Source organism: Schistocerca gregaria, chromosome 1 (assembly GCF_023897955.1).
Source record: "Schistocerca gregaria isolate iqSchGreg1 chromosome 1, iqSchGreg1.2, whole genome shotgun sequence".
Classification (NCBI taxonomy): domain Eukaryota; kingdom Metazoa; phylum Arthropoda; class Insecta; order Orthoptera; family Acrididae; genus Schistocerca; species Schistocerca gregaria.
In genome coordinates this window covers 627166324-627180255 of record NC_064920.1, presented here as the reverse complement: position 1 = coordinate 627180255, position 13932 = coordinate 627166324, and the positions used below count along the sequence as shown (strand labels likewise).

At 44.4% G+C, this 13932-nt stretch overlaps 1 protein-coding gene across 1 annotated transcript in view; it reads left to right on the top strand.

Moving 5' to 3' along the window:
• The window catches only part of LOC126365763 (calpain-12-like), a 126083-nt gene that overhangs the window by 39034 nt on the left and 73117 nt on the right, over positions 1-13932 (top strand). The window contains exons 2-3 of the mRNA XM_050008312.1: positions 3091-3192; positions 9249-9395. Of these exons, the coding sequence (XP_049864269.1) occupies positions 3091-3192; positions 9249-9395 (249 nt within the window). The remainder of the gene's footprint in view (positions 1-3090; positions 3193-9248; positions 9396-13932) is intronic.

Below are 13932 nucleotides of genomic sequence, written 5' to 3'. Positions count from 1 at the left end.
TTTGGATATCGCTGTATCTTATATTACAAAACTTGGACTTCAAGCAATTCATCATTCAGTCGCGTGCACCGTGGCCAGTCATTACAAGAAAATCATGCAGAAAATCATACAGTTCTTCATCATAAACATAGTATCTAATATTACAGGTTGTAAGAATTTGGTTACTCCATTACTTCCAGCATTTCACATCTCTTCAAAATCTTGTTGTCGTTGCCGTCCCCTATCCATGGAGATTTCAGTGATTTACCCTTGCTGATAGGTGACTCAATTTTCTCTGTCCATTAAGACAGAATTATAACTGAGATTTCCCCGTTCGACTCTAAGATTCAACCATAGCTGCAATGATGTGAACTGTAACAGCACTGCTGTCAACCTTTACTGCTCTGCTGTATAACATAACAACAACGAGCTGACGACAATTGTAGTCATGCTGGTGCCTGGTAGCAGTGTTGGACGCATCGTTAATAACCCGGGAAAAGCGATGGCACACCTTCACTTGTGGATAATGTGCTACTGTACACTTTCCCTAGCAGAGTACAGTGATGGTTCATTAGTTTATGGTAAGCTCTCACTGATCATTTTAGTGATGATGTACACCCACTAGCGAGGGTTTATTTTCATTAATCTTCCACTTCCACTATAAGATATATATGGGTTGTGAACTGTACATGTATGGGTGGTGTACTGTCCGCGTACTATAACGAAACTGGCCGAGAGGTTCTAGGCACTACAAACTGGAACCGCGCGACCGCTACGGTCGCAGGTTCGAATCCTACCTCGGGCATTGATGTTTGTGATGTCCTTAGTTTAGTTAGGTTTAAGTAGTTCTAAGTTCTAGGGGACTGATGACCTCGGAAGTTAAATCCCATAGTGCTCAGAGCCATTTTGTACCGAAAAGAGTAACACTTTGGGGAAACAGAAGTAGACGTCCTGAATCGCTGTAAATTACTACGAATTCAACTTGTTAAACGGCACCCAAATAACAGTGTAAAGTGCCAGAACCAAGTACCGGAAAAGGGAGCGCGGGTTTGTAAGAAGCGAATGGAACGTAGATCCTCCCACACATAAATCCATTTTGTCAGTGGGACAGAACTCTCCGAGAAACGGAAACTTTGATTTAAAATGCTGGAAGACATCCTAAAATGCATGTGAATGAAGAGACCGCAGAATGTGCGTGCAAAGAATTAGACAGAAACCCACGTAGATCCATTTGAGAAGATAGTAAGGAAATAGCCGTCCCTCGTTCGATGGTGCGTCACATTATGCTCAAACGTCTCCGGTTGCGTTCTTACAGACACCAAACTGGCATCACATTAAGCTTGAGGATCACTGCAGCCGATGTGGTTTTTGTGTTGAAATGTTGCAAGGGATAGACGAAACTGCAGTGCCGTTCAGTGATGAATCTACCTTCCAAGTCTGTGGCAAAGTTAACCGACATAATTGTCGAATATGGGCAAGTGAGACTCCAGGAGACATGACTGAGTACGAAAGGTGAAAGTAGTTGTGGTCAGTTGTCTTAAACGGAGTCCATAATGAGAGGGCACACTTATCCCTCCCGCCGGAGGTTCGAGTCCTCGTTCGGGGATGAGTGTGTACGTTGTTCTTAGCATAGGTTAGCTTAAGTTAGTTTAAATAGTGTGTAAGTCTAGGGAACGATGAACTCTGCAGTTTGGTCCCTTAAGAACTCACACACGTTTGAACATTTTTGGCACACTTATCTCGGCATATTGGGGAACTACGTAATTCCACAGATGCCCACCGACGTCGTTTTACAACCGGATGGTGTCCTACCACACAACATGTGGATGTTATCACATGTCTCCATGAGACGTTTCCCGAGCGTTGTACTGGATGGACTGGTCCAGTTCACTGGGCCCCTCTGTCTCCCACTCATCTCCCTCTCATTTCAGTACATGGGGAGTTTATCAAGGATAGTGTTTACAGAACAATTAACCACAAAATAAACAGCGTTGAAATAGCAAATGAGAAAGCAAAAATGTACTAAGGCATTTGTCACAGACATTAGCTACACGTTTAAGAGATAATCACAAACGCTAATCTCAGTTTATACCGCTAGTTTTACTCCTGATTTTACAAGTATGCTAAAATATGTTAATTTTCAGTTTTCCAGACAGTAAATAGTGAACCATTGATTATTGCACAGGAAATTGTGAATCATCTATGGGCAAAAGGAATAGCTGTTTCTTATGCAAGGTGGTATTTTCATACAATTTTTTTCATGCAAACATGAAACCAAAACAGCTACATTATCCAAAAGACGGTTGACTCTTAGATATTCTAAGAAGGTATTCTGGAGATATACGGCGTCTTTTTACGAAAATTTCGGTCAGAGACACTATCTCCTACAACCCCCTTTATGTTCTTCCTTGAGTGCGTTATGTACCATTTAATTCTTAAAACTGTTGTTAACACTATGTACAGGGTGATTGAACTGCCCCTACTGCTGGGTATTACGCAACCCGCAACGCCATCAATACCATGTGCAAGATTTTCATATCCTCTTGCTCGTTACTGGCAAACTATTAGTCCTACGGAAAAAATGAACAGGACCTCTTAATAAGAAATTTAATGTAGTTAAAATTTGTATCAGGACGCGTTTTCTCTAGAGGCTGTAGTTTTCGAATTATTCAAGAAAAATAGACAAAAAACGTACAAAAGTGATCTTCAGACGCGTTTTTCTTGAATAACTCGAGAACCGTAAAATTTAACTGCATTAAATTTGTTACAAAAAGGTCCTGTTCATTTTTTTTGTAAGACCAATAGTTTTCATGTAACGAGTAGCATAATATGAAAGCCTTGTGCATGGTACTTGAAGGCACTGTAGGTGCATGAAACCCAGCATTAGGGGCACCTGAATCACGCGGTATTCACAAGCAACATTCTAGTGTGGGTTTTCAAACGTTTATAAGGAATTCTTTCATATCTGGGGAGTCGATATTGTTGCTTTTTGTAAGTTGTATAAGGACGTAGCATGAACGACCGTGCAGGGGACAGAAGTTGCGTTGTGGTTTCCTCAGCTGTTGCGGGTGACGGCCTTATGGCAGCTAAATGCGGCGTTGCGTGTTGCAGGGCGATGAAGAAGCAGCCCTTCACGAGTCCGCAGCAGAGGACAGCGATGGAGTTACTGATGGCCTTGACACCTTCTCGGACATGGGCAGCACTGCCCTGTTGGTGAGTAGCTCCTCTGCTCTAAGCTACCTGTTTCCCATAAAGCTTCGTCCGACCGATAGGATCACAGGTTTACGAAAGAGAATAATCTTTTCTCTCTTTTTTTGAGAAATTTTCATCTTACATGACTTAGCTTTCAAATTCCAGATCCATTTTCTAGTGTTACCGTTTCAGAGATGTTATATATGTTATCTGGAGTTCTAAGACACAAATAGTCCACCCTGATGATGTGATGTCTCGGGAAAGACGTCTTAAAACCGTCACAAGGTGTTGTAAATGTTTGTTGACGTCTGATGAATAACTTAAGAGCGCCCAGTGTTCGGTTCTGGGTAAGTGTCCTCTGGCGCAGTGTTGTCTCACTTGACTTATTTGACTGAAGCCTGCAATGAATATTTGTAAACAGTCCTGGACTCTCAGTTACGTGAATATGGATTCCACGGTTTTATGGGTTCAGGCATTTACCGAGAATTACTTTGAGCTTTTAACGCTCATGACTTGTTCACTTGATGTCAACGAATTGAACTGGATTGCAGAACCGTTAAGGCTGATACAGTGAACTCCTGTATCTTGCCTGCACATTTGATGCCAACGTACAGTCCTTCCAAACTGTCCTGATAAAAATTGTCAGCCTGGTGGCGATATCGAAACTAGTATAAAATAATAAGTTTCTGGCAGTTTTAAGTTATTTATGAATTACTAATGAGCTGTGGAGCATTGCCTACAGAAATATGTATTATATGATTTAGCTTGAAGTTTAAATGCACATTTTCTCACTGTGTCACTTTAAAAATAGGGTACTATTTGCTACTCAGGCAATACGATGATCGTCGCCCTCGCACATGTTGCCTGTCATATGTAACAAATATATACTGTGTGGATAACCACGACAGTCTATGTTTCATAGCCACCCCTCACACCTGGCCTTCTAGTCACCAAGTTATCGCCCTTCAGGGCACCTTGCCTTAGTTTTTATTTCTACGTCTCAATGAAGTAATGTTTTGCGATAGATGTCTCGGAAATGAGAGAATCAGGAGCAAGCAATAACAACATTTTCTCACAGCGCATAAGGGCAGTTAGCTGAAGCAGTTTCACTGTGTACAGTGCTGCGCTGTATTATCGAATAGAGCCCGTTGTGGCAATTCGTGTCGAGGGCCTCGGCTCTGGTGGTAGTCGATACAGGGAATGAGGACGGAAGGGGGAGACCGATACGCCGCCGTGGCCTGCCTTTCTTTCACTTCCGCCGTCCCTGAGATTTCGGTGCCACGGTGATTAGCCAGGCGGCCTGCCGACGCGTTTTATACTCTCGCGTGAAACATGAACCTTCGGTCCTGACCATGCTCAAAGCATTTATTCCTTCTGCTTCTGTGCCGAGTCTTGCGCTCCACTGTAGACAGATACCATCTACATGATTCCATCTTCACTCCCTAGCAGTGGCTGTTGCTTTGTAAGAGAACAAGAGCGAATGAACACCCTAACTTTTGACATCTTGCAGATTTATTGCTTATTTTTCTTTGAATGTTGTTCAACGCAGTGTAGATGCGGTAATCTGAAATACGCGGCAGTAAATGTACAGCGATATACTACGTTGCTACTTCTCTGGACTCATTGAAATATGGCATCAAGGTCGTGAGCACGCCTTGGGCTGGGCACGTTTTAAGAATTTCTGTGCATGCGCAACTCCCGTGACGTAATAGCCTTACCGACCAAATACATACGGAATTGATCAACAATGTCACTGTTACCGGCGTGCGCAGCTAGCCTTTGCACTGACCTACACGTTTATGTCAATGCCACCAGATGGTAGCACACTGCAGCAAACGTGGCTCTCTAGCAAACGTTTGTCCGCCTGGCTTAAATCCTGCTAGATGGTAGCACACCTCACAGATATGCCAGTTCACTCCCTATATAGTGAAATGAGTGTTTGTTATCTTGCTACTGGAAGTTTTGCAAGTTTTTCCTAAGTAAGATATAGTTCTGTACTTCTGGGTTCTCAGTATAAGAAAATTCAGTCCAAATTTGTATTTCCATTTTGAATAAGGGGAGAATTTGCGGCATCATAGCAACTTCTACTTTCGCTTCCTATGAATTTATACTCAGTATATGTTATACTGAAAGGAAAGCCTGTTTTTTGAGGACTCGGAATGAGATATAGTATATTAAGTTTTGGATTTTACTATACTGTAATTCATCTGAGATGCTGAGAACCATAAAGAACATCATCGTCGATTGTGAGACTGCAGGATGTGTTCATGCTACTGACATCAGTTGATCTTATTGTGGGTCAGGTTTATCAGTGGTGTAGGAAAACATTGTACACTAGTGGCCATTAAAATTACTACACCACCAAGATGACGTGCTACAGACGTGAAATTTAACCGACATGAAGAAGATGTTGTGATGTGCAAATGATTAGCTTTTCAGAGCATTCACACAAGGCTGGCGCCGGTGGCGACACCTACAACGTGCTGACATGAGGAAAGTTTCCAACCGATTTCTCATACACAAACAGCAGTTGACCGGCGTTGCCTGGTGAAATGTTGTTGTGATGCCTCGTGTAAGGAGGAGAAACGCGTACCATCACGTTTCCGCCTGATGAAGGTCGGATTGTAGCCTATCGCGATTGCGGTTTATCGTATCGCGACATTACTGCTCGCGTTGGTCGAGATCCAATGACTGTATGCAGAATATGGAATCGGTGGGTTAAGGAGGGCAATACGGAACGCCGTGCTGGATGCTAACGGCCTCGTATCACTAGCAGTCGAGATGACAGACATCTTATCCGCATGGCTGTAACGGATCGTGCAGCCATGTCTCGATCCCAGAGTCAGCAGATGGGGACGTTTGCAAGACAACAACCATCTGCATGAACAGTTCGATTACGTTTGCAGCAGCATGGACTATCAGTTCGCAGAGCATGGCTGCGGTTATCCTTGACGCTACACCACAGACAGGAGCTCCTACGATGGTGTACTCAATGACGAACCTGGGTGCACGAAAGGCAAAACGTCATTTTTTCGGATGAATCCAAGTTCTGTTTACAGCATCATGATGGTCGCACCCGTGTTTGGCGACATCGCGGTGAACGCACATTGGAAGCGTGTATTCGTCATCGCCATACTGGCGTATCACCCGGCGTGAGGGTATGGGGTGCCATTGGTTACACGTCTCGGTCACCTCTTGTTCGCATTAACGGCACTTTGAAGAGTGGACGATACATTTGAGATGTGTCACGACCCGTGGCTCTATCCTTCATTCGATCCCTGCTAAACCCTACATTTCCGCAGGATAATGTACGTCCGCATGTTGCAGGTCCTGCACGGGCCTTTCTGGATACAGAAAATATTCGACTGCTGCCCTGGCCAGCACATTATCCACGTCTCTCCCCAACTGAAAACATCTGATCAATGGTGGCCGAGCAACTGGCTCGTCACAATACGCCAGTCTCTACTCTTGATGAACTGTGGTACCGTGTTGAAGCTGAATGGCCAGCTGTACCTGTACACGCCATCCAAGCTCTATTTGACTCAATGCCCAGGCGTATCAAGGCCGTTATTACGGCCAGAGGGGGTTGTTCTGGGTACTGATTTCTCAGGATCTATGCACCCAAATTGCGTGAAAATGTAATTACATGTCAGTTCTAGTGAAATATATTTGTGCAATGAATACCGGTTTATCATCTGCATTTCTTCTTGGTGTAGCAATTTTTAATAGCCAGTAGTGTATAAATGAACAGTCAGGAAAAGCTGTATCGCTGATTTCTCTGATATTCACTTAAGTGTTGTATCAACGACGATGTGCTTTTTTCCCTTACCATTCTCAGCGCCTCATTTATATTCCGGTAAAGCGAACATATTTGTAGATATTATTGCTTGGAAAAGTAAATGTCGTGTGGCTAGGGCCTCCCATCGCGTAGACCGTTCGCCTGGTGCAAGTCTTTCAAGTTGACGCCTCTTCGGCGACTTGCGTGTCGATGGGGATGAAATGATGATTATAAGGACAACACAACACCCAGTTCCTAAGCGGCAAAAAATCTCCGACCCAGCCGGGAACCGAACCCGGGCCGTAAGTATGACATTCCGTCGCGCTGACCACCCAGTTACCACGGGCGTTCAATATTTGTGCTTGAATTTAGTCATTTACACAAACGGCAGCTAGTGTTAGGCGTTGGGTGTTTACCGTAGCCGGCCGGGTTGGCCGAGCGGTTCCAGGCACTAGGCACGACAGGCATACGGTCGCAGGTTCGAATCCTGCCTCGGGCATGGATGTGTGTGATGTCCTTAGGTTAGTTAGGTTTAATTAGTTCTAAATTCTAGGGGACTGATGACCTTAGAAGTTAAGTCCCATAGTGCTCAGAGCCATTTGTTTACCGTACAGGAATTGGCATTCGTGTGTAGTGTCATCATGAAGTCTGTTGAATCTGTTTTAATGCCACACAGAAAAGAAAATTGCCAGGAAAAGTTAGCTGCGAATGATCTAGGGCATCCCAGGCCAGATCCGTTGACGGTGTAAGTGACGAAATAAAGAATACCGAGACTAGAAGCGAATATTTAACAATAAGCGTAAGTTGTTGCATCGGTACAACGTGAAAATATGTGAATTTCAGCCTGGAAGTTAATTCTTTACCTAATACCTGCTAGGGAACTTGTATATTTGTCCTAAAAAATAAAAAGCACGAAAATTCCTATTTACACATAAATGCGAAACGTAGAGTACCGAAAGCTTAAATATTGTTTCGTCCTTGTGGTTCAAATAGCACTGAGCACTATGGGACTTTTTATCTATGGACATCAGTCCCCTAGAACTTAGAACTACTTAAACCTAACTAACCTAAGGACATCACACACATCCATGCCCAAGGCAGGATTCGAACCTGCGGCCGTAGCGGTCGCGCGGTTCCAGACTGAAGCGTCTAGAACCGTTCGGCCATACCGGCCGACGCTGTAATTGTGTAAATATGTTGATAAGCGTAACTGTTATACAGCAAATGCTATTAATTTCACCTTCTCGTCTTTATCTGAATCTAAAATTTAGGGAACATCCATAATGTATACTCACGAACGAAGTATGTGACTTGCAACAATGGCTACACTGTGCTGCGAAGAAAAACACACGGAGATGATATACTGACGGGAAAAATCACAACTCCAAAAAGTAATTAGTGTAGAGTAATAAAATTTGAAGAATACATTTTTCTAGATAACATTACCAGATCACAGATTAATGAAAATAAGAGATAAACCATTGTAAATGAGAAATGCTGGTACATTAATAACCGGCGTAACCGCCAGAATGTTGAATGCAAGCATTCAAACGTGCATGCATTGTGCTGTACAGGTGCCGGATGACAGTTTGCAGGATGGCGTTCCACGTCAATTGCACTTGGTCGGTCAATATGGCGATGATTAATGCTGGTTTGGATGACGCTGGAGTTGTTTTCCAATTGGAGACAGATCTGGTGATCCAGCAGGCCAAGGCAACGTGTCGACACTCTGTAGAGCATGTAGGGTTACAACAGAGATGTGTAGACGAGAGTTGGTAAACACCCCCTGGAATGCTGTTCTTGAATGCCAGTAAAACAGGTCGAATCACCAGATTTACGTACAATTTTGCACGCAGGGATAGTCACGAGAACGCTCCTGCTGACATAAGAAATGACATCTCAGACCATAGCTCCAGGTGCAGGTGGAGGTGTAGGTCCGGTGTGTCTTGTACGTAGACAGGTTGGGTCCAAGCCCTCAACTGGTCTACTAATCAACACACGGCCGTCACTGGCACCGAGGCAAAACCAGCTATCATCAGAAAACACAACAGAAATCCACCTTGTCCTCAATGGGCTCTCGCTTGACACCAATGAAGCTGCGAATCGCGGTGGTTTGGGGTCAGTCGAGTACACGCTACAGGGCGTCTGGATCGGTGCTGACGTTGAAGCAACCGATTTGAAACAATGCACTGTGCCACTGTGATGACAGCTGCTGTTCAAACTGCTGCTGCAATACTATGCGCCAGAGCGATATACCGAACATGATGATCTCTGTAAGATGTTGGCGGCCGTGTTGCAGGAGGAGTGCGAGGCGGCGCAACGTGTGGCAGCCCTGCCGGAGGGCGAGCTGTTCCGCGACGAGGACTTCCCCGCAGAGGCGAGCAGCCTCAGCCACTCAGACCCGCAGGCGCCGCACCTCGGCGACGTCGTATGGCTGCGACCGCACGTTTGTATCACCGCTGCACACTCACACGTTTCAGTTTCAATACCAAATTCCGAGTCCTGGAGCCTCAGCGCGCTGACGTTAGAGGAATGTCACGCAAGAGAATGGCAACTCCCGATCAAGTGGCGTTTGATTCACACTACACAACAATGTCACCTCACATCGGAGAATTACTCAGGATTGAACAGGGAATGCGAGGTTCTAAGGGAACGTCAATGGTGCAAGTGGTTGGGATTTAGTCCCACAAGGGGATCTTACAGACTTCCTCCCTTCGATTTTCTTCATGCTTCTACAATTGATGATCAGTGCCTGGAAATCAGTGTCCCGAACAGAATGACACAAATCGAAAAAAATTAAAAAATTTAAAAACTGAAAACATAGCCTTAAAAATTAGACGATTTTTGAGCAGTATTTTGCACATAACTTTTCTATCTTATTAGCACATCCACCAGTAACTGAGTGGGTTGTGTAATACCTTACAATCGTGAAGCCGCTGGTTCTAACCTTTTTACTACCAATATATTTTTTAAACTTTTTTGAATTCCATTTTTATTAAAAAATGTAAATGGAAATTAACAGATACTAATAATGTTTTTAATTTATTACTAGCTATCTAAAAATACGTGAATACAGGGTGGAGCAAATATAAGGAGCCCAGAGAACTTGAAACTATTTGTAGCAGCATTAACGGAGAGAGAGAGAGACCTACACCTACTTCTAAGAGAATGGAGCATCTGCCCTTACAGCCGGCCGAACGTTGGAGCATATTTACTTAATCTTCACGTTTGACAGAGATGCTGGTAGAGGTCAGTCTAGCCACGGCTCTAACTGGTCACCCAGGTCATTTTATCAGCCAGTGAGGTCATTTTATCAGCCAGTGTGCGATTATTTTGTATGGAGAGCCCTCAAGTGTAAGGCATATTGCAAGAACTCTCATAACCTTCAGGAACTGCAGCAGAGGATTTCGTATGGGATTGTAGCAATTCCAGCAGTCCAGATCCGATCCGCCTTCAGGAACTTGCTGATCAGGGCCCAAAAGCGTCAATAGATGAATGGTGGTCACTTTCAACATCTGCTGTAGTCAAGTTAGTTACAGTATTTCCTTTCCTCTGATGTCTGTCTTTGTACCCTGGAACTCTGTTCAACGGGCCACTTTTACGAGGGTTGACTGAAAATGAATGCCTCCACTTCCGTAATTCTTCAACAGTTAGCAGCATTGGTATGCGGCAGGTACTGGCTTGCTCCGTAGCCTCTTGTCTACAGCTCCAGTTGGCGAGAGGCCTTAGCATTGAACGGTTGTGTTGTTTTAATGTAAAGTATGGAACCCTGCGCAGACGGTCAGTCACAACGATTTAAGCAACGTGCAGTCATTGAATTCTTGACAACAGAAGATGTCACCGCAAAGGAGATTCATCAGAGAATGAAAGCAGTTTATAGTGATTTTGTTGATGTGAGTACTATGCGTTGTTGGGCAAGTAAGTTTAAAGATGTAGAGGCGGGAAATTTCAATTCTGTGCGCTTTCATTTCAGGAGTCAGCATCCGGGGTACCCATCGTGCACAGACCTTCCGATAGCCAAGCAAAGCAATAATGTGACCCACACGTTCGTGTGAAATGCCGATTGTGCTTCCAATTTCTCGCTGAGTGATACGATGATCGTCCTGAATCAATCTGTCAACATTTTGCATGTGAAACTCGGTGGTTGCTGTCACAGGACGTCCAACTATTTTTTTTGTCACGCAGACCAGATGTTCCCGCCTCAACATCTTTAAACTTACTCGCCCAACGACGCACAGTACTCACATCAACACAATCACCATAAACTGCTTTCATTCTCTGATGAATCTCCTTTGGGGTGACATCTTCTGTTGTCAAGAATTCAATGACTGCACATTGCTTATCCTCACACACAAATAAAGAAAAGATGTTATGTGGACATGTGTCCACATGTGTCCGCTTAATTTCCATGTTAGAGCTCACTTTAGTTTCGTCAGCATGTACTGTACCTCCTCGATTCACCGCCAGTTGGCCCAATTGAAGGAAGGTAATGTTGACTTCGGTGGTTGTGTTGACATGTGACTCATTACTCTAAGTACTAGCATCAAGCACATCAGTACGTAGTATCAACAGGTTAGTGTTCATCACAAACGTGGTTTTGCAGTCAGTGCAATGTTAACAAATACGGAGTTGGCAGATGCCCATTTGATGTATCGATTACACGGGGCATTAGCCGTGGCGCGGTACGTTCGTATCGAGACAGATTTCCAGAACGAAGGTGTCTCGACAGGAAGACGTTCGAAGCAATTGATCGGTGTCTTAGGGAGCACGGAACATTCCAGCCTATGACTCGCTACTGGGGAAGACCTAGAACAACGAGGACACCTGCAATGGACGAGGCAATTCTTCGTGCAGTTGACGATAACCCTAATGTCAGAGTCAGAGAAGCTGCTGCTGTACAAGGTAACGTTGACCATGTCACTGTATGGAGAGTGCTACGGGAGAACCAGTTGTTTCCGTACCATGTACAGCGTGTGCAGGCACTATCAGCAGCTGATTGGCCTCTACTGGTACACTTCTGCGAATGGTTCATCCAACAATGTGCCAATCCTCATTTCAGTGCAAATGTTCTCTTTACGGATGAGGCTTCATTCCAACGTGATCATATTGAAAATTTTCACAATCAACATGTGTGGGCTGACGAGAAACCGCACGCAGTTGTGTAATCACGTCATCAAAAAAGATTTTCTGTGAACGTTTGGGCAGGCACTGTTGGTGATGTCCTGATTGGGCCCCATGTTCTTCCACCTACGCTCAATGGAGCACATTATCATGATTTCATACGGGGTACTCATTCTGTGCTGCTAGAACATGTGCCTTTAGAAGTACGACACAACACGTGGTTCATGCACGATGGAGCTCCTGCACATTTCAGTCTAAGTGTTCGTACGCTTCTCAACAACAGATCCGGTGACCGATGGATTGGTAGAGGCGGACCAATTCCATGGCCTCCACGCTCTCCTGACCTCAACCCTCTTGACTTTCATTTATGGGGGCATTTGAAAGCTCTTGTCTACGCAACCCCGGTAACAAATGTAGTGTGTCTTCGTGCTTGTATTGTGGACGGCTGCGATACAATACGCCAGTCTCCAGGGCTGCATCAGCGCATCAGGTATTCCATGCGACGGAGGGTGGATGCATGTATCCTCGCTAACGGAGGACATTTTGAACATTTCCTGTAACAAAGTGTTTGAAGTCACGCTGGTACGTTCTGTTGCTGTGTGTTTCCATTCAATGATTAATGTGATTTGAAGAGAAGTAATAAAATGAGCTCTAACATGGAAAGTAACGTTTCCGGACACATGTCCACATAACATATTTTCTTTCTTTGTGTGTGAGGAATGTTCCCTGAAAGTTTGGCCGTACCTTTTTATAACACCCTGTATATATCAATGGTATAGCTCCATCCCTAGGAAAAAGTATTTTATTTTCTTCTTGAAGTTTCGCATTTTTGTACAAAATTCTAATTTGCTGTGAATACTCACATTTACACACTAAAAGTAATTAAAAATAAAAGTGTTGTGACCCAGGCTTAAATGCACACAACAAATACCATTAGACAAAGCCACCACAGAGGCGTAATCACTGGCCCGGCCCCTATCAGTTCCAAGCAGCAGCCTCCAGAGGGCGCTCAAAAATTCGGATCACTTTCTGCTTCTACGCCAGTCTTTCAACGCGTTGTATTAGCCCTCCGATAGAGTTACCAGCCGCCGACAGGAACGCTGTCGCCATGGACTACACTGCTTCTACCTTGTACTGGCAGATAAATTCTTCCTCCGACAGGCACAAAACACGACCTGCGGACACTCAGACAGTTATGAAGCAGCAGTTGGAAATTTAAGTTCTACATCTACATCCATACTCCGCAAGCCATCCGATGGTGTGTGGCGGGGGGTACCTTGAGTACCTCTATCTGTTCTCCCTTCTATTCCAGTCTCGTATAGTTCGTGGAAAGAAGGATTGTCGGTATGCCTCTGTGTGGGCTCTAATCTTTCTGATTTTATCCTCATGGTCTCTTCGCGAGATATACGTAGGAGGGAGCAATATACAGCTTGAATCCTCGGTGAAGGTATGTTCTCGAAACTTCAACAAAAGCCCGTACCGAGCTACTGAACGTCTCTCCTGCAGAGTCTTCCACTGGAGTTTATCTATCATCTCCGTAACGCTTTCGCGATTACTAAATGATCCTGTAACGAAGCCCGCTGCTCTCCGTTGGATCTTCTCTATCTCTTCTATCAACCCTATCTTGTACGGATCCCACACTGGTGAGCAGTATTCAAGCAGTGGACGAACAAGCGTACTGTAACCTACTTCCTTTGTTTTCGGATTGCATTTCCTTAGGATTCTTCCAGTGAATCTGTCTGGCACCTGCTTTACCGACGATCAACTTAATATGATCATTCCATTTTAAATCACTCCTAATGTGTACTCCATGATAATTTATGGAATTAACTGCTTCCAGTTGCTGACCAGCTACATTGTAG